Source organism: Arvicola amphibius, chromosome 5 (genome assembly GCF_903992535.2).
Source record: "Arvicola amphibius chromosome 5, mArvAmp1.2, whole genome shotgun sequence".
NCBI classification, from domain to species: domain Eukaryota; kingdom Metazoa; phylum Chordata; class Mammalia; order Rodentia; family Cricetidae; genus Arvicola; species Arvicola amphibius.
The window spans coordinates 30382227-30407389 of record NC_052051.1 but is presented as its reverse complement, the minus strand read 5'-3'; the positions used below and the strand labels follow the sequence as shown (position 1 = coordinate 30407389).

The 25163-nt window shown below is 39.5% G+C and overlaps 1 protein-coding gene across 3 annotated transcripts in view; it reads right to left on the bottom strand.

Moving 5' to 3' along the window:
- The window catches only part of Ralgapa2 (Ral GTPase activating protein catalytic subunit alpha 2), a 264147-nt gene that overhangs the window by 169109 nt on the left and 69875 nt on the right, over nt 1-25163 (bottom strand). For all 3 annotated transcript variants that reach the window (XM_038329480.2, XM_038329479.1, XM_038329481.2), the window contains 6 exons: nt 21674-21841; nt 20231-20368; nt 17284-17432; nt 13872-13983; nt 11067-11304; nt 8811-8975 (listed from right to left, as the gene is read on the bottom strand). In XM_038329480.2, the coding sequence (XP_038185408.1) occupies nt 8811-8975; nt 11067-11304; nt 13872-13983; nt 17284-17432; nt 20231-20368; nt 21674-21841 (970 nt within the window). The remainder of the gene's footprint in view (nt 1-8810; nt 8976-11066; nt 11305-13871; nt 13984-17283; nt 17433-20230; nt 20369-21673; nt 21842-25163) is intronic.

Below are 25163 nucleotides of genomic sequence, written 5' to 3'. Positions count from 1 at the left end.
GTGAGGGAAGAAAATCACACACACACACACATAAAAAAAAGGTCAATAACTGAGTCATTTGAAATTTCCTAGCAGGAAGGGTAACTCAACCATGTTGGAAATGCATAGACAGATAAATAATACTTGAGAAAGCACAGTTGGAACACCCCAACATTAAATAAAGATGAAAGGAAACAGGAATGTACTATTCCTTCTAACAGCTAATGCACAACTGTGCAAAATAAAATGCTATTTAAACCTCATATTACCTTGTGCAGATCTGAACTAGTTACTAAGCACAAAAATGATCCACATGGTATAAAATGGAAAACCAAGGATGAACATTCAACACCAAATAATTTTGCTAATATTTTACATCCTCTATTCCCCTGAAGAGTGGGTTCCCTTCTAGCTCATTTCTAAAGTTCAGAGTTCATTTTAGGACCAGCCACAGCACCCTACCCACTCACTCTAGATCTGTAGTCTCAGGATTGCATCATCATCTGCCTAGATCATCAGAAAAGCCTGGTAATTAGCCACTGTCTCCTTTCTGCTATTCTCTACATGGCTGTCCAAGAGGCCCCTCTAAAGTGAAAGTGTAACTGTGTCTGCCATTAGTCCACCTGGCCTGTCTCAACCCTACCTCACAAGTTGCTCCCCAATCATCATTTAAGAGCTCCCACTCTCTCTAGCCTCAGCAATACTGATCCTCTTGGCTCCTGCTACTACCCCCCCCCCTCTCCTGCTCTTCACTCCCCTCTGCGAATCTTAGTCAGGTTCCCTATTCCTTACTGCAGTACTGCACCAAGTACATACCACTATACATCTTGCTATACATTCAGCATGCAAAGCCACTGCTCAGTTCTACACTAGACTCCAAACTCACTGATGCTGTCATAAAATTTCATATCCCTACACCCATATCACCTATCACCATATTTTCCAAAATTAAAAAAAATTAAGCAGTAAAAGTTTTACTACTTTTAAGAGGAGAGTTCCCAAAACTCAATCTATATTATCTCAATTGGCCATGTCACTGGTTTCTCATCTGGAATGGGGATTTACTGCCAATACAGCTCATTCATCTGCACATAACCCACAGTAAAGGCTCACTCCAGCTAAGGAGATGTGCATGCACAGGATGGTTCTGAGTTTAATGTATGGGATTTCCACAAAGGGTTGTTGCTCTGCTTTTTCCTTCCCAAATGAAAATTCCGTTTTCTATTATATTATACAAGGCTCAAATCTATGAGCTTTGTGTGAGTCATAACTATGAATCAAAGTTCTATCATCTTAAAACACAGTTTAAAAATGGATGCTTAGCAAGGCGGTGGTGGCGCACGCCTTTAATCCCAGCACTCGGGAGGCAGAGGCAGGTGGATCTCTGTGAGTTCGAGGCCAGCATGGTCTACAAGAGCTAGTTCCAGGACAGGCTCTAAAAAAGCTGCAGAAAAACCCTGTCTCGAAAAACCAAAAAAAGAAAAAAGAAAAAAAAAAGATGGATGCTTAATGGGAAACTGAGAGAACATAGGCTAAGAGAGCATGAAGAGACAGTTTCATCTTTCCCAGGCCATCTCTGCCTAGTGCTTCTCTTGAGCAGCAAAGAGCTATTCATTTTTTCCACAGAGGATACTCAAGGCATATGTGTTTATTTTAAGTCTACCTATATATCCCAGAGCAAAGACTAGGCTCTTTTTGCAAGTCTTCTAGATTCTTTAGCATCAGGCCCCTCAACACTATGGGACCAGCCCTTCTAGTCACCTTCTTATTCTAATTTTGCAAGATGGCTAAATGAAGATACTGTATTTGTCGCTCCTGTATCAGTAGAGGGAGCCCAAGAGCTTCCTAACTATCTGAGAAATAATTGGCCAGGGCCCATTTTTGTGGACAGAGGGAGGAGTGTTTTTTGTTTTTTTTTCTTTTCTCTGAAGCCTGGTGCCAAACACTGATGGATGCCAGTTTCTGGGTTCTGAGCAGAAGTAAATAAGAGCTGAGCCAACACTGGCAGCATCTTTCTAAAGATAAAGAACATCGCCATCTGGCGGGATGCAACACAGCCACAGCACCATGGCTTCCAAATTAGAGTGTCCCCACTGGTCCTCAACACAGCAGACGGAGGACAGGAGCCTGCTCCCACCAGCTGTCTGCCTTCCCAACAGGCGGGCCTAATACATCTTTTAAGGCTTTGTTTTTGCAAAACTGTTAAGAGGGACTTCTCAGATGGAGATAGTCCAAGGCTGTAGAAAGAACCGGAAATGGCAGGGATGGAAGAATGGGAGACGAGTGAGAGGAAGAAGAGAGCCACACACCTTAGTGTTCTGTTAGGGTCTACACCTGAAGTTAACTGTCAACTGAGAAGATGTGTAAAAAAGAATTTACAATTATTCTTATGTCATAATATAAATCCAATTCGCTGATTTGAAGGTGTACATTTCATGGGCTTTTGTGTGTGCCACACTATCTGTATTCAATAAGAGCGCTGTGCAAATGGATAAGAGAATGACACTTGAACACCTTTTCCTTCCTAACGGTTCTTGAGCTCCCTCTGCTGACATGTTGTTGTCGAAGAAAACATTGGGCTAAGGCTGCTCCCATTCTACTGCGTCCTGTTGAGCTGCTCGTTTGTAACTAATGAAAATGATTTTAACACTGGTATAAAATATAAAGACTTGGATTTGCCTGTCAAACAGAAAAAGAACATCTGAGTTACATAACAATTATACAATAAATCTCAGATTCGATGCATCCTGTTTTGCATGTCACACAATTTCTGTTTCAATCACTATGAAGTGCTTAATTCTGCCTCAGAGTCTAAGTTCATTTATCTTCTGTGAAGTCCAATAACACCCGATTTAAAAGCACTAACTTTCCTGTCTCTTGAGGACAGAGTTACTCAACACCATCACTAACCCACTGCTTTCTAAAGCTCCACTGAAAACATCAGCAAAATGATCATAAGGACCGCATCTCTTCCCCACGAAGAGTCGGCATGACTGAACTAAATGTGCAAGCTCTTCAGTTAGCTTCTATTTTCTCCAGATGTCTGTCTCCTTTTTACTCACTCTTTAATTGCAGACTTCCTTATTCCATCTTATTAAATGAAGCAAGGCTTTGTCTCCAAAAAACAAAATACTGTTCCATTCAACTCCTGCACAAGGCTGCACAAGCAATGTTAGAATGTAAGGTCCTAGCTTGAAAAGCACCAATCACGAAGCCAACTTGCCTTCTAAGAGCTCAGGAGAATCTATCCATTTGACACCTTAGATGTCCACAAGGTGAGCTTCTGAGAGTGAGTTGAGCCAGGTTCTAACAAGAAGCACACCGTGGAGCGTATGAACAAGGCACAGAAGCATCTAAGCAACGCTTGCCCTAATGTCCCGTAGGGTAAGATAAGGGAAGACAGTCAATCTGCTAGCTATAACCACTCCAATACTCCCCCCAAAAAAGAAAAATCTACCCTTGTATAGCATGAAAGTACTACAGACTGATCAATGCCCCAACACAAAAAGCAGTTAACAGTGTAAGACAGTGGAGAGGGACTGTTCTCATGAACGAGAAAGAAGACTCCCCAGCTGGCAAGCCTACTTCCCAGGGGCATGTTTTTTTTTTCTCAATGCAACTACTCAGATTAATGGAAGTGGGTGTTTTGACTCTACCGAAATTCAAATACCACTGCTTTCTGCATCTCCAAATCTGCTGCTATTGGTTCTATTATTATAATTTTGGTGGGCTGACAGCTCACACAGATTAGAAACCAAAACAAGGACCACTGCCACCAATAAAAACAAAATTAGCAACCACTGAAACAGAAAACAAAAAGAAATGCAAAAAATGTTCAACTTGTGGCCAGAAAGGAAAATTAAAAGATCTGCTTGTATTTAGCCAGTTTAGCAGGAGATACCCATCCACTCAGAGATAGGCCAGAACCCACTCAATGCTGCAAACTGCCAGTCAGGAAGGACATCAACTCCTAGGGCAGTAAACACTTGTCTTGGCCTAGTCTACTGACAGGACAGTCACAAGGGACAGTGGTATCAATGGAACTAGTAAAGGACAACCGGGGTCAGACTGAGAAGACATTCCCTACTGTAGCTGTCAGATGAAATGGCAGCACCAGTTTGTCTCAGAGTTGCCCTGCTACAAAACCAGGAGTGAAGAAGATGGCAAAGACAAGAAGACGCAGACCTGGTCCAGCCTGCTCCACTTTACAGCGCTATAGGCCTTGCTGTATTTGCACGACTGGTATTTGAGGCTTGACTATCTTCTGGAGTAGGGTTGTCTCAGCAGAGTATTTAGCAGCACCTCTGTCTTCTACCCTCTACATGCCAATAGCACCATCTTATGGTGACAACCCAAAATGTCTCCAGATGCTGCCAAATCATCTCTGACTGACAGTTATTGAAGCAAATCACTCAATTTCTGCTGGAGCCATGAACGCACACATAAGGACCAAATATTTGAGTAAGTAAAAAAGCGACCCTGAATAAGAACAAAACTTTTAAAAAATGAAGCTATAAATAGAAAAGAATTTTTCTGAGAACTTATTCCAGAAAAACTAGTGAGAAAAGTGAAAAAGTGAGGGAATAAAACTTTTCACATGAAGAGATTTCTTTTTGGTGTCAAACAGCCAAATACATAGCAAATTCTTTCAAAGACCTCATTACTTAAAAGAAGTACACTTTCTGGAAAATCTGATCCCCAAGCATTCACTGCTCAAGCAGCAACTTAACTGGTGGTGGCCCTTTTCAATGCCATTCTCGCTGTTTTGAAATTCAGTGTTCACTGAAGAGAGTTTTCTAGGCAACGGTACCAGTTAAAACTAACGCTTCCCTCCTGGTATTTTACTATGCTTCAATTCTGCTTTGTCGAACTACAATAGTGCTACAGAAACTGTAGTTAGGCTATTCCCAACATCTAAAAATTCCTAACCTACGTGTCAGAACTCAAAATGCAGAAGGAATATGAAAACCTTTCCCTCTTAGTTAAGATCTAGTTCATCTTAAAATGACTAAAAATATCTCTTTGTAGATATAATAGCAGAAAGTAAACTTCTTTTGAGGAGTGGCTAGGAAAAACATGAGAAAACTTGCTTTTGCTACTACAATATCCTCCCTTTACAACTGGCACAGGATAATTAAATTGCATACAGTGGTTAGTACACAGTGTGGCATCTTGATGCATGGACAGTGTGGGCAATGTGACATCAAACCAGGGTTTATCACTCTCACCATTTATCTGACAAGTTCATTCAAAACACCCTACCCTGGCTATGTCAAGATACACAGTGGTTTATGATTAACTACATTCATTTTACTGTACTAGGTACTACAATATCATCAGAAAAAAAACACACAAGAACTAAATCCAGTTTCAACTGGGTAAAATCTAAGAACAAAAATGTTTTAGGAATTAGCAGTTTAGCTTTTTTTCTTGTTGTGTTTTAACTAGAACCTCAATTATCAGCATGTTCTGATAACCAGGAGATTACAGAATTTTTGGCTACCTAGTTGCTACCAAACATGAACTATAAAAAAACAACCATCAATATCCTTTAAAAGTTAACACAAGTGAAAAGGGCAGTCTCCTGAGTGTGACGGGGGCGGGGGGAGTTAGGCCAGGAGAGAGAAGCCTGAGGACATGGATGGACACACAAGACAGCATTACAGTACCTGACAGCCTGTGAGAGCAAGAAGAGTAAGAGAGACCAGGGAAGAGAGCGCTCACGGTATGAAGGAGGAGCGGGACGCTTTTAGTGGCAGGCAAAGCCTCAGAGAGGTGGACACAGTTGCTGATAGACTGGCTTCGCTTAGCTTCCAGGAGAGATAAAGTAACATTACATCAGAGCACAGCGAGACCTTTCACCATTTCTAAGTTCTTATGGTGCTGCAATTACTTTAAACACTTAAAGGAAGCCATTTTAAGCATTAAAAGAAGTCAGTAAAATTAGAGTACTTAATCACAGTCTCTAAATACAGCCAACTTTCAGCCAAGCACTGATGATGTCTTAGAATGGTCACTCCACCCAAAAATTTATTTCAATTGGGAATGCTTCATGCATTACCCTTCCTTTTGCTGCTGTATATCAGAGTGTATCTAAATAATGTCTGGGTTGCTTGGTGAAGCACATCCCATTATTACATTTTAGTAGTATCTGTTCCTAATGGTACACATACAAAGACCAGTGAGAAATAGAAAATCTGATCCAAGACAAAAAAATTTCTAATAAGCAATAAATAATTCAGAAATTGAATTACTGAGAGCTGACTGTATTTAAAAGCTAACTGCTTAGTGAACTAAATGTCACAGAAGTTTGTGAATATATAAATCAGATATTTTATTAGATATCTATGAAAACTATCTTTTTATACTGTATTTCACATTTAATAAAGCCAAAGTTTCTCAACTTTCAATTTTCTCATACATTGTTGGTTAAATAAACATTTAATAAAAACAAAGAGAAAGAGAGCATACTTCAAATTAATAAAAACGAATCTTTCCTTAAAATCAAAGTACAAAGGATTATTTGTTATATTATTATTTTATGTACCTCTGTTAAGTATATGTGGAACAAAACTATACATAATAGTGGCACACTTGCAAAAACTGAAACAAATTTTTTACTTTGTCTCTTCCCCTATTCCTTGCTATCAGCATTTCTAGCAATGAGATTATTATATAACTCATGTGTGTGTGTAAGATAATATGTAAAGGGCAACAACCACGTAAATGTCAAAGTAGAAAAGATTTCTTTATCTCAAGATATGGACAATATTTTATTTGAGTACTGTTTAGAGATCTTTCCCTTTATAAATCAAATGATTGCACATTTTTCCCAAAACGGATCACCATGCATTTTAAAAATGTAAAATACTGGCTGATTTATGTGGCAATTAAGACTGCCTTCGGTCACTGTCAGTTTATATTCTGGATTTTCACCATCACTGACACCAGGGCCAGAGTTACCTTTCCACGCCAGGCTGCTTCAGTTACACTCTGATTCTCTGGTGTCACCGTCAGTGACGGCTGCTTTAACTAACTGAAATCTGTGGGGTGAATCGTTATGTGAATGTCTTAACCCGCTCTTAATGAGATGCAAGAAACAAAGCTACTTTTGAGTGGCTAGCCCACAATTACTGCTAACTGCTACTAACTTCTCCTAAGAACAGAGAACTATTTCAGTGAACTGCACTCAGAGAAAACTCCTCTATACACTCAAACTATAGGGAAAACACTCTGGGCTTTGTTAAAAAGTAGGAAAAGAAAACTAAGTAAAATTACCCATGGATAATATTAAACAGTCTTATTAAACCGCAAGGAATACAAAAATCTTCAATGACCATTAAAAAGTAACAACTGATTTACAACACTTAGCATTTTAAAAGATATAAAATACAATAGGAAATGTATATATATGCATGAATACTTGTGTATATATAAAGCATAAATATAATAGACTTGTATAATTGACAGTTTTCATTGTCTTTCAAAAATAAAAGAGTTCTAGGCTTTTAAAATTTAGTAACTTCTATAAAAGTCAACCTTAGAGTTTTAAAGTACACATTCCACAAATATCTTTACACAACTTTTGAAAAAGGTTTGTCCAATGTCACATGGCCCTTCAAACACCTGAGAACATTCTGAAACACAGCCTGCCTTTCCTGATTGTTTTCTAAAGCATGTTGGTGCTTCTACTATACAGTTGGTTTAAAACACCTGGTGGGAATTAAGATTTGTGGTATCATATGGGACATGCATGCATCTGCTGCTGACCAACACATATAAATAAAATGCAGTGTTTGGGGATTAGTGCTTATACTTGGAATTCAAGGGTGCGAAGGCAGCATAAGCACAGCTTGGGAAGGACACTGCCTTCCACATGCTTCTGATCTCTTTCACTGAAGAATCCCATGATGGCAGGGAAGGCTGTAGAAGTTGAACTGAGACAGGAATTCAGTGGGCATCCTCAGTGCTGAATGTTTTTTGAAACTGAGTTTCTTTTTAGGAGACAGAATGAAGAAAAAGAAATAGACTAGGTGGAGAAGATAATTAAAAAGATTATTACCAATAAATGCTAAGGCATAAATAATGAGGACATTACAGGAACTGTCAACAGGATGCTAAACCATCTATATCAGGCTTTTAACAATGAACAAAATATGTTAAAATTAACAAACATTTGTTTTATGGCCTGAGGAACCTATTTAAGCTTTTCTGAAGCTGTTGACTACCAACTCTAATTGCATGGTGCTGCTGATGAGAGAAACTGAGATAAAGGCTGTTTCAATCCTACATCAGAGTACAAAGGGAAGAGAGATCCTTATTGCCTTTGTTCTGAATATCAGCTTCCCTTTTAAAGATTTGTCTCTTGCCATAGTAAAATGTAACAAAGCTGTCTGATCATTCTCAACCAAGTAACAGTAGTAGTTCAAATAGACTGTAAAAGCAGCATCTACAGACATAGGAAGTTCAATATTTTTAAAGAAGTAAAATGCGAGAATGTCTCCATTCATTCCTAAAGCCAAGTGTCACCCTCCTTTCCTTTGCTGGAACCAGTTATCACACACTCTACAAGGCACAGTGCCTAGCAATGACATCACTGAGGCTAAAGGTGCATTTATCATGCTCCCTTTCACAGTAGAGACTTCAGAAATAAATAATAAAACCTGAGACTTCAGAAGTAAGCAGGACAGAAAGTTGAAAAGGTATTGTCAGATTTCATTTAATAAAAGATCTAATATTTAAATTCTGAGTAGAACCTTAAAATATTTATTCCTATAAATTTACTTAAATAGCAATTAGTTTTGTCTAATGATATTTAAACAAATATTTACCAGTTGCTTTTTGGCGAACAATATTTCTGGCCTTCTCAACTCCTGGTGCTCCAGATGTGGTAGCACTTCTGAATCTCATTGGCTCTGTCATATCAGGATGGCTACGCCAGCTGAGAGAAAAGGATCTACCCACAGCGGCCCCTTTTTGGGAATCTAGAACACAACCTGATAAAGGGTAAGATGAGAAAAACAATCAAAAAGCTGAATTTAATGGCAATCATACAATTACATATCACCAGCAGTCAAGAAACGGCCTACGTACAACACTGCACCAGCAGATTCCCCTGCTGCAAATTAAGATCCACTTCCTTGTGCTGCAGTTCAGGAAGATACATCAGTAACCTCAAAATATTTGCTACCAAAGTATTTTTAATTCCCAGCAGCTTCACGAAAATTGTATATTCATAGTATTTACTTCCACATGCAAAAGTACATATTAACCAATCTTTCCCATTGTAAGAACAGTCATGCAAGAGAAATCCAGAAGAGAATAAGGACATCTAGGCTGGTATGTGTGTGTGTGTGTGTTTTTAAAGATTCCTGTTTAATTTCAACTGTGAAGAAAAAAATAACCTGTTGCTAAAGCAATGTTAGAAAATTACTGCACTACACAGACTAGAGCTAAATTAGGATTAAGCCATTCCAGTGGAATGCTATAAGAATAAGCTATTTTGCTTCAGCTTCTAGCTGCTTTTACTAACTGGGGCTTTGGCAAACTATTCTCAGACATCAATGAACACATCATAAGCCAGCCCCTAGCCCATGTATATGGTTAACACATTGCTAGAATTGATTCACATTTCCCTGTATCCACATCCTTTGTTCTCACTGACTCTGGATTTCATCATACTTTGGTAGTAAAACTAAGTAAGTGAGACCTGAAAAATCTACTCTGTAACGTTGTATTAACAAGCATGTGCCAATCTGCTGGATGACGAAGCACGTAGCAGAGTCACACTCACGGCCCTGGCTGACAGCCGTCAGTTCCTAGAAGCAGAGCAGCCTAAGTGGCCACAGCACAGAGTGAATCAAATGAAAACATGCAACCCAAGTTATCAGCTCATAGAATCAGACTAACAGTGACTATGTTAGGCTACCAAGTCTTGGAGTGATTTGTCACATAGCAAAAACCAACTGATACAGTCTACAATAAGTTTATTATTACTAAAACATAATCTGTTGTGACCATGTGTAACTTGACAAAGCTTTGAAGGAAAGATGCCTTTCAGGTCCTAGAACCAAAGGAAGTTACTTGTCACCCAAGGAAACCCATTGTTTTTACCTCTGCATTCTATGATTCTGTTTGATATAACCCTGAGAACATCAAGGTCATATCCAAAGTCATCTCTCCCTGTTTCCCTATCAAGCCCATAAGGCACCATAGAATGCATTCTGGCATTTAACCATACCCGCAGCTCCTTCCCACTTTATCCTATTTCCTTTTCCATTTAATATGTACCATACGTGTCTGAATGAGCCAGCTCTAGTCTTCACAGTATAAGCTGGAGTCGACAAGTTAACTCAAGTACTACACTCCTTAGGAACTGTAATGAAGACAAGGAGATACCAACTGCAATCTCCAACAGAAACTTCCACTGTTTTACAACTCAAGTGTTACTTTTACTTCTGAAAACAGCTTAATAAAGCACAATAAAGCCAAAATGGGTCCCATCTCAAGCACTTCGAATTCCTCCACTTTCCAGGGAGGCAGCAGAATGAATCTGAGCAGTGTAGTACCTTGGGCCAGACTTGACTAGCTTTGATGTCAATCACTAGAAAGTCTTTGTATTTGGGGTTTTCTATCTGTGTCACAGAACTATCTAAAAGAGCTATCATAATGATGAAGTCCATGTGCAAAGCACTGGTCATTGTTACTCCTGTTATCAGTACTTCCCTCTCATTTTTCTTCTTCCACAGTCTCGTTAGATGGTCACCAGTTTCATTAAGGGAACAAAATAATAGGAATCATAAACTAATGACCAGCATTTAAAAAGACATGAGGCAGCAGGGCAGTGGTGGTGCACACCATTAATCCCAGCTCTCGGCAGGCAGAGGCAGGCAGATCTCTGTGAGTTCGAGGCTAGCCTGGTCTACAGAGCAAGTTCCAGGATAGGTTTCAAAGCTACACAGAGAAACCTTGTCTCGAAAAACCAAAGACACCATGCGACTAGTTCAACTCATTATAAAATACAATGCATTAATGGCTTGGGCGTATAAATAAACACCACTGCAGCTGCCCTGGAAGAGCATAAATACCTTTGCCACGCTGCTTCTTCTCCTTCTGTTCACTTAATTTATCTAGAGGTAGGTTTGTCATCTCAACTCCATACACAGTTCTTGCGAGCACTGCTGTCAAAGAGTCCATGATGTTGGACCACTCGGTGATGAGCTCCTCCCACTCTGTGAGGGATGACAGCACACCTAGAAAGTCATCCCAAAGCTCCCGAGAAATGTACACACAGAGGTTTGCTCGGATCCAAGCCACGATAAGTGTCTGAAACCAACCAAATATATGATTTTTACCAAAAAAAAATAATCCTTTTCATTGTTTTTCTTACTTTTGACCAACTATAATGAGGATTTGAATTATGTTAGATGAGTTATCTGAGGAAATACTATTCTAAAGTACATGGCCACTGCTGCTAATATCAGTAAGAACATAAAACCCTCTGTGCAGTGACTACCCAGCTTCTGAAGGTGGCTCTTTGCCATCACCAGAGAGGCTACGGCAGACATCTTCCTCTATGTGTGATCTTCTAAACTCAAGTGCTACATGACTTTGAGCAGCTAGGCTTGATACAGAATCAAAGACAACTCATTAAATGATACTCCCTTCGACCTCAGCCCCCAATACCTTCAGTCCAACAGCATTTAACCAGCGTCACCTCCATCTGTGCTGTCTTCCAAGGGGGCATTCCTAGTCCCACTCTGGGTTCCTTCTCAGAATCCTGTGCTTCTATTAAGTCAGACTATCCTGAGCTACATGCTGTATTTCTTCCTCATTTTAAAAACCAATATACTCTCTTTGAAGTAGCTATCCCCTCTGCTCACAGCCATTCTCCTTCCTCTACTGAAGTCTAACTTTCCTACATCCTCATCTCCCAGTCAGGTGGTTTTGAATTTTTCCTTCTGACAGCGCTTCACTTTCCACCTGGGTTTTGGTTATCCATTTCTATGGCTCCACTCCCTTCTAACTGTTGTGTTGTGTACTCTTTTGTCTTTATGTCCAGCACAGATCCCTTGGTTGGCTTCCCAATTATCCACCTGCTGTATTCAGGGCAGTCCAAAGGCACTGTAGCACATCATCATGAAAAGAAGTCAATCAATGATTACTAATTTTGCTCTATAATTGGACCAATTTTATTATTAGATCAATATTTTCTATTATATGAAGATTATTAATTTACTGCTTTCTGGTAATATTCTTGAACTTTTGAAGCCATGATTTTAAAAATGTATAGATAGAAACTGGCATTTTAGCCTTAACAAAAATGCTCAATAAAATATTAGGGTAATAAAACTGACCCAGTATTAGATCACTAGATATAATCTTAGTGGAGTAAGAGGAGAGGGTAGAGGCTGTAGAAGTCACTAGAAATCACCTCCCATTATGCTGCAGCTCTGTTAGCACGAACAAAGCCAGATGGCTGTCTTGGTGTAGTAAGACGTCAAGACTGGAAATCACTTTACTAAGCTATAAAAAATAAAGGGATGATGTGGTAGCACTTGGCTTTAGTTCCAGCTGAGGCACGCTGTAAGTGCAAGGCCCGCTTTGTCTACACAGTGAGTTCTAGGCCAGGTGAGACCTTCACTCAAATAACAAAAATAAAACAGAGAGAGAGAGAGAGAGAGAGAGAGAGGAAGAGAGAGAGAGAGAGAGAGACAGAGACAGAGACAGAGACAGAGAGACAGAGAGAGAGAGACAGAGAGAGAGACAGAGAGAGGGACAGAGAGAGAGGGACACAGAGAGAGAGAGAGAGAGAGGGACGGAGGTGGGAAGGAGGGAAAGATGGGAGGCAGAAGGGAGATGACTTCTCACAGTTTAGAGAATTTGTCATAGCCAGTGTCACAAACATGTATACAGACCTGTAAATCATCAACAAAATTCATAATTGGACATGGGCAAAATCCTCGAAGCTAGTTGAGGGGGGATGGATGGAGGAACAAAGAAGTAGGACAGCCTTTCAATCAATTACCCTTTTCCAAAAGGAAGTGAGAGTGATGGTCTCAGCACTAGGCTGTGCTACTAACTTAGTCTGAGCCCTGCAGAGAGTCAGCTGGCCTTTCTAGAGTTACACATCTCATCAAAGTCAAGGTCCCTCAGCACTGACACTCAGTGTTTAATTAGATACAGCTCAGCCCAAGAACCACAGGCAATGCTTCTGATCCCCTCCAGATAGTTCTCCTGTCCCCTCCCTTCCATATCAAGAGCCCTTAGAAGCCTTATCCACTGTTGCTACCTCCACTTCCTGATTTAAGTAGACTTCAATTCTTTGGACTTTCTCTGAACATTCTCAACCTCCCACATCTTATCAGAACCAAAGGTCAGCTGGCTCTGCTCACTTCCCTGGGCATCTAGAACAATCTACTCTAGCCTTGCCCTCAGCAAACTGGGCCTCCCTGCTCAGCATCTCTGGCTTGCTCTCTTCTATCAAGCATAGAGAAGCCTTCATCCCCCTATGCAAATGTTCTCTCTCACAGTCACTCCATCCAGTCTGAGGCTTTACATACAGTTACTTGACTCAAGGATGTCAAATTTACATGCTGTTTCCATATTTCTATTTATCCTGTAACTGTCAATCTAGTTTTCTCCCCAACTAGGATGCTCAACTCCTGTCACTCTCAAGAAAACCAAGAGGAAGGAGATGGTAGAAAGGGAAGCCTAAAAAACCCAATGTTAACTATGAAAACCAGAACACAACATTTAGAACAAAGTTAAGAAGGAAATTTTCTAAAAATGCAAAGTTAATTTGATATAACATGTAAAATCTCAGTAATTAAAACTAATTTGCCAAGTCTGCTCAAATTCTGCACTTGCAGTGTTTAATAAAAAAGACTTACCCTGAAGAGCAACCCTGCCAAGCTCTGGGCAAACAAGTCCTTTACATGCTTATCCTTTGGCTTCTGCATGACAGCTTCTGTTATCCTGAGAAGGATTTGCAACATCTGTTCCCTGGGCCACCCAAAACAAAAGCTCATATTAGTAATCACATCTCCAAAGCACTTTATAGGTATGAGACCTCTGCAGTCACAACACTGATAATCATGTATTATCTCAAAGTATTAAAAGTCTAGGTGTCAGTTAGACAATAAGATCATATTTTATCCACATGAACTACTTTATGTTACCACATTTCTACAAACATGCTTTCCACGTCCATGCCAATTGGCAGGATGGCATCTTCCAGACATCTCCCAGCCTGACTTTTCTCTTTGCAGGAAGGAGGACAAGATAGTTTCCCCCAGTTGGAGCAGCACACCAGGGCACTCACCAAGGGAATTGCTGTGCCAGACAGAACTTACACAGGACTCTGACTTTCTCCACAATTTTGTTACTTAACCTGTAGAGTCCCCCATCTGCCTTTGTGATAAAAACAAAACTGACTCTGGTCTTTCCTATGAGGACACAGGTAGCCAATAACACTGCATGACTGTGGTCCCTGGAGGAAGGAGGAAGAATTTGGAAAGGTCAGGACTGAACACTGATGGGCAGTGTATTTGTGCCTGGTAGATCTTGCCTAAACCACAGAGCACACCTGGGACAGCTGCGGTCACCATAGCTCGGTCTTACAGAAGGAGACTTTACATCAAACTGCTAATTATGACCATTGGTGTATAAAACAGCAGAAGTTCATTTTTTCTTTCTTACATAGCCAAGTTATGTTTCTTATATCCATGACTATATAGGGATGGAAAATATATTATCTTCTGAATAGAGAAGAAGTTCATGCATTCTCTAAGGAAATCACTCTGGCTCTTGTAAGGTTTTGAGCCCTAACCATTTATTCACGTGCACTACTTTCTTCTTGTTCTTCCTACTCTCTGGTGAAAAAAGGAACACTATGACAGAGCAGTCTGGTTCAGGTCAGAAAAAGGGATCTGTGGTTTCTTTCCTCCTGTGTCTACGCAGTGGACGGACAATGCAGAATCTCAGTAACCTTCTCGTGGTATAATGACCTCTGGGAATCTACTATCTGCTCGCTTGGTATCTGACTCCATTGGGCTTTTAGTCCAGGTTTACTAAAGTGTTAACATCATTCTCCCAGCACTCTATGCCATCTGTTTTGCACTGTTTACGGATACCGAAATATGGAGTGGGTGATATTTTGTTTGCGCTCTAACAAATAAACCTTGCCTGAGGATCAGAGGGTAGAGTTAGCCACTAGTTAACATAGAGGTCTGGAAGTCTGTACAGACAAACAGAAAGTGATATGACTGGGCAGAGAGAACAATATCAGGCAGAAGACAGGAGCTCAGCCCCTTTTCGGCTGAGGAATTAATAAGGTAAGAGTTGACTTGCTCCTTTCTCTCTGATCTTTCATCATTTGCTCTGATATCTGGCTCTGGGTTTTTTTTAATAAGACCAATTGGAACTCATGCAGCAATGGAGGAGGAAGACAAATGCACCATCTTGATCTAGAGACACATGTGCACAGCACAGGACAGCAAGTCTAAAGAGAAGAGAGAAAAGAAATGACAGAGCTGGAGATGGCCTGCCACTCACAGTCAGGATACCCAGGCCCCTGTCACAGTGGAACATGTTATTTAGTGCACCACTGTGTGTTCATAATAGATGCTCAGGAGTTAATTACTAAATGGAAACAAAAGAAACAGAGAGAAAGGGAAGGAAAGAGGAGAAAAGAAAGGGGAGGAGGATAAAGTGGGGGAAGAAAGCATTGGTCATTTGGAACTTAAATATTCAGAAAGTCTGTCTGGGAAGCAGATCATGCCCCTTTCTATTATCTACCATGTTTAGTTACTTTTATTTATTTCTACAAATGTCTGTTTATACATGTATCTGGAAACCTCTAAATTACTAAAGGGAAAAAACATTTGCTTTATCATCAGAATAAAATGACTATAAAAACTGTAATGCTTGCTGTACAATGTATACAGAATTCATCACTTTCTAAGAAAAGAAACAGAGAAATACTATTCACACAGCTGTGGTACAGTGAGCATCATCCAGCTGAGAGCATTTCCCACAGGGTTGTTCGGACCACTATGATACGGGCTGGGTTTACATCACACTGAGCATGGGTGTAACGTTTCCAAACTTAACAGCTACTTGACTTGGTAAGAATACTAATTTAAAGACCTTTTAATTTATACTTTCAAATCTTCATTTTGATATTTGTGAACTTTCTACAAGGCAGAATTCCTCTGGGTCCACCCTTCCCTCCTCTTGGTGGCCTATGGTCTCTAATAGCTCACGCTTCCCTCGTTTTTTAGGGTTTTCCACCTACTGTGGACAGACAACTGTACTGGCTCTAGGGCATCTATAAAACAGGTGTGGTCCCAGAAAAGTTTCTAAAGCAGAAAGGATTTCCCTGCCACAGAACCGCAGTAGCCTCAAGGCTCTAGAATGGGAGATATAAGGGCACCTGTAGTATTTTACAGGTGGCTAAGTAATATGAGCATACCAGGCAGACCTCAGAGGCATTTCTAAAACAGGCTACATGTGAAGACAATGGGAAGAAGACATGGCCTTGCTGGTCTATCACTGAGAACACTGAGGGTGATGTGGAGTTATCCACTATGGAAGACAGGCATGGAAAACATCTAACACATTTTACCTTTAAGAACACAATTAAGCTGGGCAGTGGTGGCGCACGCCTTTAATCCCAGCAGAGGCAGGCAGATCTCTGAGTTCGAGGCCAGCCTGGTCTACAAGAGCTAGTTCCAGGACAGGCTCTAGAAACTACAGGGAAACCCTGTCTCGAAAAACCAAAAAGAACACAATTAAGAGAAAAACACCAAAAGAAAAAAAGGGATGGAAAAAACCAGTGAAGACATACTTTTTTGACTGTACTTTTCTGTCACTCTGATAATGTATTAGTTAAAAGAACTGTTTTGACAAAGCAAATTTAAAATACCAAGTTAAAGGAATAAAACTCAAGTTTGTAGCACTTTGGGACAACAAAAACTTGAGCTTATAAAGAATCATATTACAAAGCACACACCATTTATCATAAAACTGTCTGATAACAGTTTAAAATGGCCAAATCCACTACTAAGTAGTGTAATACTAACTCCTGTTCAAGAGCATTTTTACAAACAGTAATGAAAATAAACGAATTATCCAAGTGCTGGGTAGTTAGTTCCCTTTGCGACAATCCATAAAAGCTGCCAAGGGGGAGATGCTTATCTTATTGTCAGTTTTGTAAAGACATTTGATAAATGGAAACCTTAACTCTTTGATTATACCATAAAGGAAAGGTAGCTGTTTGATGTTAATCTGAAATAAACTTACCATGTCTTTTGATTCATTGTAAGTTCCATTATCATACGCCGAAAAATAATCAGAACAGCTTTACAAGCATCTACTTGTTCTCTCAGGAGCATGGGAACCTCAGCACATGGCTCCAGCAAAAAGACATTTGCAGCATTGGTAAGAAAGACCTTAAAGCCAACAATTTTACATTAGAAAATATAATTAATCATATGACCAATGAGTCCCTCTGAGTTATTTTCACAGACTCTTTCAAGACAGCAAGTGACACCAACACATGATCCAGGTTCTGTAGCTCACCCCTTAGAACTGCCTAGGTAGACACCTAAAAGGCCTTTCTCTACTATTCCATATAAACATTGTTACTTTAGTCATGAGTCATAAAATATTTGAACTTGTTTTATCTTTTAACAGTAACAATAAAACAACAGCGACAATTAGAAAAAAAAAGGACCATTGTGTCAGGGTGAGAAGGTCTGGAATGGACAGAAGGTCAAAGGGGCCCGTGGGTAGTCAACAGAGCTATAATTGTTTTTCTAAGGTGAATTTAAGACATCAAGTTGGAGAAATAAGAATCAATTTATAGTAAACCAAGTGGGTTTACTGACAGAAGTTCCTGGCACAGTATATGAAACCTGCTTCCTGATGGAATATTGCAAGTGTCCACAAGAGGCGTAACGACTGAGCAGAGAGCAGCCCTGTGCTTGGAAACAGACAATGACACATGGTTGATGTTACATCTTCTAGGATCAGGACTTTTCCTTTTTTCTTCCTTCCTTCCTTCCTTCCTTCCTTCCTTCCTTCCTTTCCTCCTCCTCCTCTTCCTCCTCCTCCTCTTCTTCCTCCTCCTCCTCTTCCTCCTCCTCCTTCTTCTTCTTCCTCTTTTTCTTCTTCTTCTTTGGCAGTGCATATGGTATGTGTCTGTATGTTTGTGTTCCTGTGAGAGTGGGAGCTGAACATATGTGCACGTGGAGATCCAAAACAGAAAACTGACATCAGGTGTCTTCTTCACTGCCTCTCCATCTTCCATAATGAATCAGGGTCTCTCCCTGAACTCAGTACAGTTTCTGTTTAGCTGGCTAGCTAACTTGTTTCAGGGATTTCTTGTCTCTGCTTCCCTAGCAGTAGAATTATAGACGGGCTGCCAAGCCCAACTGGCTTCTCGAAACTTCAGTCCTCACACAGTATAGCAAATGTTTTACTATTTGCTGCAGGGCTTTTTTAAATAGCAGAAATCTATTATGCAGCAAGAAACAAGAGTCTCAGCGAATAATAAGATAAAAGAATATTACAAAGAAACAATGAGTCAGATGACTATTCTATGCTCGGCACCCGATCTTTGGGATCTAGGTTCTCTGTTCTGTCTCAGCAGAGCTGACTCACTCCAGTTCTCAGACAGTAAATTACCGCTTTCTACACTGAAGGAACACATCAGCATTCATAAGATGACACCAGTGGCCCATCAATTTCAGATATTCATTGTTGTCAACTTGGTGTTAAAATGGATAGGGTTAGAGAGATGACTTAGTGTTTAAGAACACTGACTGCTCTTTCAGAGGACCTGTGTTTGATTCTCAGCACCCATACAGTGGCTCACAACCATCTGCAACTCCAGTTCCAAGGAATCCAATGTCCTTTCTGGCCTTAGCACCAGGTATGCATGTGGTACAAAGACATATATTTCAGCAAAAGGTACACATGAAATAGATCATATGGATTCTGTCTATCTATATGCATAATCCTTTAGTAAGTCTCCTTTAGTAAAATAGTATAAGCAATGAGGTGGTGGGAACAAACCCAGCTTTTCTGGCTTCTTAGTGGAGGAAATCCCAAATAAAACATATAGGTTGACCAGACAGATTCTAACCAACACACATAAAAAACTGATGACAGCCTTTAAGATTTAACATTTGTAAGATGAAAAAAGTTTCATGTCCCAATTTTATAGGAAAAAGAATCACTAATCACTACCGATACAAACACAGTGTGAATCTAAATAAGGCTTTGAATTAGAAAAGAAAAAAGAAAACAAAGAATTCTCTGATTAACAAACTACAGCAGTTTTAGTGACAATGTTTTATATGAGTAAGTCACAAATAACATACTATAATACAAAGACTTTTAATTTCATGTATTGCCTTCAAGAATTTGAAAATTCTACCCATTCCCTAATGAAAAATCTTCATATACTAACTTTTACTTTTAATAATAGCCTCAAGAAGCTAACACATGAATACTTGTCACTGTATTGGCACCAGTTAAGGTAACACCCAACAATCAAAGTATACATCCAAACTGTACTCATCCCCAGCAGCAGCAGAGCACTCTCATCAGACCTCCATCAAGCCCCTCTCCCCAGGAGCAGCACTCGGGAGACAGGTTACTGAATACAATAAGAACAAACAGCGTAAATCCTCACTAAGCAACTCTTCAAGCTGTAGAGCTACAGGATGACTGCAGTCCACATGGAAAGAGCTACAGGACAAAGGGCAAGGACCCCTCTGAGTGTCTGTGTCAAGGCCATAACGATGAGCTACAGCAATGTTCTCTGTAGCTACAAGAGTAAAATCATCTTTATTCTTTTTTTAAGATTTATTTTTATTTATGTTTCTCTTGCTTTCTCTGTGTGTATGTGTGCTTGCACACACACCCACACAGGGAATAAGGTCTTACAAATTAAAATCCAAATAACTATTCAGATGTCCTCAGAAGACACTTTAGGGTATAAATCATATATACTTCACATTCACTATAAAATAATCATTCTCAAAATTCCTGCAGCCAATTCTTACATTTTTTTTTTGACTAGAAAAAAATACTTTTCATTTGTAGATGGGAAGAAAAACTTAGAACATAATGGTCCTCTATTGCCTGATACTCAAAATAGCAGTGCACTTCATATGACATTACTCTAATTAAACAAAATGTTCAAATTGTCTTCTCCACCATGTCCCTGATAGCAGCATACCTGCAACATAGCTTGGGCCCCAGCTTTCACATTGGTGTTGTCCTCCTCTGTCACACAGCCTCTGCTCATGGCACTTGTGAAGGAATATGTACGTCCCCAGCTAGATGACCGTTTATGGCCAGAACTTTCAGATGAGGCCTTCAGAAGATAATAATCCATTAGCCAAGTATAGAGAAACCTAAGTTTACATACTTGGTCTTTTAAACTCTGCTTAGAACTCAACCTCTACCACCCAAGGTGGCCTCAGCCCTTACTGTTTGCTGGGAGAGCCAAGTTTGCCTGATCCTGGGACACAGAAACTGGACCTCTACACACACAAATTCTACCAGCTAACTGTTGATCTAACCTCATAAATAGTTTCTAAAATAATTTTCCCAATACTAAAACATCAAAACAACAGAATCAATCCAGATATTTAAAGTTTTTACATCTGTAGCTAAGAATTTTAAATATTGCAAGTTAATTGCATCAGGAAGACAAATGTAATTTGTTTCTTTTGTGTTGGAAGGTGTTCTATAGCGTCATTTTAGGTTTACTCAGGCCTGAGCCTTGAATGGGGCAGTGCCTCCTGCTGGAAGGCAACACTGCTGACACACCAGAAGTACCTGCTCTTTACTCAGTTAATCTCTCCAAATATTGAATACAGATTTTCTTCTGGACAGAGAACTACCAAAGACAAGTCTGGCAAAACATTCTACGTTTAATTTTTCCAACAACTATTTATTTAAACAAGTCAAGGAGAGGATAACAGCTTTTCAGTCTCACAGAGAGAATTGCAAATTATGAGAAAACATCTGTCTTGCAACAGTGATTAAGAAAGTGGCCATGTTCATGTGGCCCTAAGCTATGGGTAAAGGAGACAACTGCCTATCAAAGATGCAGCATGGACAACGCTTCTAAGGCAGGTCCTCACAGAACCAACAGCCCGAGAATGTCTTGTTCCCACCTGTCTTCATGGGCAGAGTAGGACCCTTGAATGAGCAGGTCTACTTTGCCTAGAGGTATTGATGGAGGAGGATCATCCATCTATGTGTTACTTTCTTTGGTTAATAAAGAAACTGCCTTGGCCCTTTAATAGGACAGAAAATTAGGTAGGCGGAGTAGACAGAACAGAATTGTGGGAGAAAGAAAGCAGAGTCAAGCAAACGCCTCAGGCAGTCGCCATGCCTCTCCTCTCCGAGACAGACGCAGGTTAAGATCTCTCCTGGTAAGCCACCACCTCGTGGTGCTACACAGATTACTAAATATGGGTTAAAGCAAGATGTGAAAAGTTAGCCAATAAGAGGCTGAAACTAATGGGCCAGGCAGTGTTTAAATGAATACAGTTTCCATGTAATTATTTCAGATGTAAAGCTAGCCCTGTGGGAGCCGTGCAGGAACGCAACCCGCAGCTCCTTCTACAAGGTATGTACCCTCAACTCAGAGACTGAGTGATAATGTTACCTCCTTGGAGTCAGTCTCTGAAAGTCCTAATTTGTCAGCATCTTCTTGGGCAACATCCTTTTTATCTGGTTCCTCCATGAACACGGGTTTGTTCTGGAGGATCCACTTCCTGTATACTTGAACTACTTTTCTTGTTACAGATATCTCACAGGAAGGCAACAAAAATGCCTGAAAAAACAAAAACAAAACAAAACACTCTTTAATGCCGCACTCTCAGACCATCATAAAACCAAAGAAATTTCTATTACCAATTTCAGAAACATTTAACTTGTACAGAGACCACATACATACCTTTCTACATACCACTCATCTGGAAGAAAAAGACATTGTTATAGTTGGAACAGAAAAATGATGATGTTTCATAGATTTCTCTATATTCTGGATAGCGTTAAAATACCTGCATAGGTATTTTAACTGTCTATATAAAATAATTATAACTAAACTTTTAAGTTTCCTTTTAAAAAAAATCAGAAATGGTTTGTAAAGCCAGAAAGAGACTATGGCAGGCACGGGAGCTGACTACATTACCTGCTCTAGGCTCTGCACTCAGATGTGGAGTTAAATTGGCCATGGTGGGGTTAGTTAACACCACAGAAGTTGGAGATGGCTACAAATATGGGCTCTTCTTGCTTGTTTTGCCTTTTTCTTCATCTCTTGCTTCTTTTTCATCCCACTTATGTTCCTTCTTCCCACCTTTCTCCTCTACTTCCTTCCCAGACAGATTTCTGTATTATCAGAACAAGTACTCCCACATATGCTAACCAGACTGGCCACCTGTAATACTGTGCACATTTATAGGAACTTAAAAATACTTTCTGTGTGCAAGCACAGACCAGAAGCCAATGCTGGATACCTTCCTTGACTGTTTCACTGTCTTATTTTATCAGACAGGATCCTTCACTGAACTTGGAACTTAGCTAGACTAGCTGACCAAGAAGCCACAGATTATAGATACATGGTACCACATTTTATTACATGGATGCAGGGGATCTGAGCAGTATACTAACTGAGGCATCTCTCAGTCAAGGAACCCTTTAATATTAAGGAATCTCCTTATATATTTATAATTTAATGCAAAAAGACAGAAAAAAATGACTTTGAAGAAGAAATGCATTTGTTTTTTGCATCTCCGATTTAGGTTCTATTTCTGCAATGCAAGGTAGGCAGGAAGGGCTGCCCCCCACCCATATTCAAATGACTGTTTGAATGACACAGACAAGGACAAATGAGCTACAGTAATTCCAACATATTTTTAAAATACCACCCCTAAGTTCCACAACAAAGGACCCAATGACGGGCAGATGTTGCTTCAGCATTGGTGCATAAGATAGAGAAATATCCTGAGGTGTCAGCCAGATCACATCAAATTCCAGAGCACAGGTGTCCGTGTTATCAAAAGATTACAAAAATTGAATAAATCAATATTCTGCCATGTAACTCAATAAACACAGAGATTATGACAAAGTACATGTTTCATTTTCTTCCTTAATTTTATTGCAGAAATATCACATGAATAAAATTTTTTCACTGTGAACAGCCATATCCCTATTTCTCTGATGTTATTAGCAGTAACAATAATTGCTCTATTACATATTTATCTGCCAACCCACCTCTCTATTCTTCCTTCAATCTACTCTATTTCTTATGCACTTTACTGGTCCATTCAATCTATAAACACTCTAGTCCCCAGTCTCTGACTGAAGTCTGACATTTTTTTATTGTACATTATTTAAGAAAAACTTTACAAACAAGGAAATACAGGGGCCATTAAATCAGTTCTGACAAAAAGTAGACAACTCAGTAATCCAAACCCAAAATAAAGGAATAGCATACTACCCTCCTCAGAGAGCAAGAAACAGTTCTTGTATAGCGGAAAATAAAGTGATATATATCACAAAAATATTTCTACAAACATCTAAGACAATATGATAAATGACATACTACTAAATATCAAGGAAAATATGCTAAGTCAATTTGAATAAAATCATAATTTAAAAAACCAGACAAGATACAAATGGACAGAAAATCTATAAATCAGGAATATCAGAACCTGAAGTAAGTGAAGTCTGAAAACAAAACAATCCAAATTCAAAGCTATGTGCATACAGGCTGGGCAAAAGGGACACAGCTGAAGTGAAAACTGGGAGAAATATGAGGGAAATCTCTAGCATGCAGTAAATAGTAAGCAGAGGCAAAGAGGCAATGCAATAACAAGGTCACCCTATGCAGAGCTAGATGGAGTCACAGAATATGGGCCAGAGCAGTATGCAAGAGTGGCTGAGCTGAGAGAACAAATCCACACAGTCACAAATCACAAAAGCAAGTAGACTAGATACAAGAATTTTACAGTATAACCGCTGAAGACCAAAGGCAATTAAACTAGAAAACATTAAAAGCAGTCAAGAGGCAAAAAGAAAAAAAAAGGACATATTTCTTTCAAAGCAACAAACCACATGGCCCGCTGTGCCTGTTAAACAGAAACCATGAAACAAGTGCTGATGTTCCTCAAAGTGCAGAGAGCACATGGCTACCAAGATAGACATAAGAGAGCACTGGAAAGAACATTCTTCAAAAGCGACATTTTCAGATAAGAAAATTTGTTACCAACAGAGGAAAATACTGAAAATTGTCCTTCAGAACTAAAAGGAAATTATCCTCGGTCAGAAAATTGGCAAGAAACAAAATTATCATAAGAAGGGCATTTGTAAAATTCTAAATGAATATGATATATGTAAATATATATTATGTAGCATATAAAATAGCAGTTCTGAAAAGTATGGTATACATATATACATTTTATTTGTTTGTTTGATTTGGTTTTTCAGGGCAAGGTGTCTCTGTGTAAATGTCATGGTTGTCCTGGAACTCACTTTATAGATTAGGCTGGCCTCGAACTCACTGAGATATGCCTACCTCTGCCTCCCAAGTGCTGAGATTAAAGGAGTGTGTCACTGGCAAAACACATTCATTTCATAATGTGGAATTCAAATATATTATAAAGTCCTATAAGCTGAGAAGGAGCAAATGGGGTGAACTTAAACTTATGTTGAAAATGAGAATAGATTTTAAGTTAGAGGTGCATGATGCCAGCCATTAAACAATTGCAGGAGAATGTAATACCTACCATGTACATAAATACTGAGGGGAAAAAGGGACAACTAGCAAAAAAAAAAAAAAAAAACCTCAGCACAACTAGAAAGTAAAAGGAAAGCAGTTACTATGTTACATAGAAGTAAGATAAAGCTGCAACCAAAATGCAGAGGTTATAGCACTGTGTATAAGTAAAAGTTTAAAAAAAAGTCACCTGCAATTTGTAAGGGAAAATCCAAAGCATATGTTTACAGAGGTAGACAGTAAAGTTGGAAAAACATTCATCACGTGAACACTAACCAGAAGACAACTGGTAGAGCCATATGAAGACTACATAGGACAGACTGAAAAACCTTGTACTTATAAAACTGGAAGCTGCTGTTCTCTTTCCATCAGATGG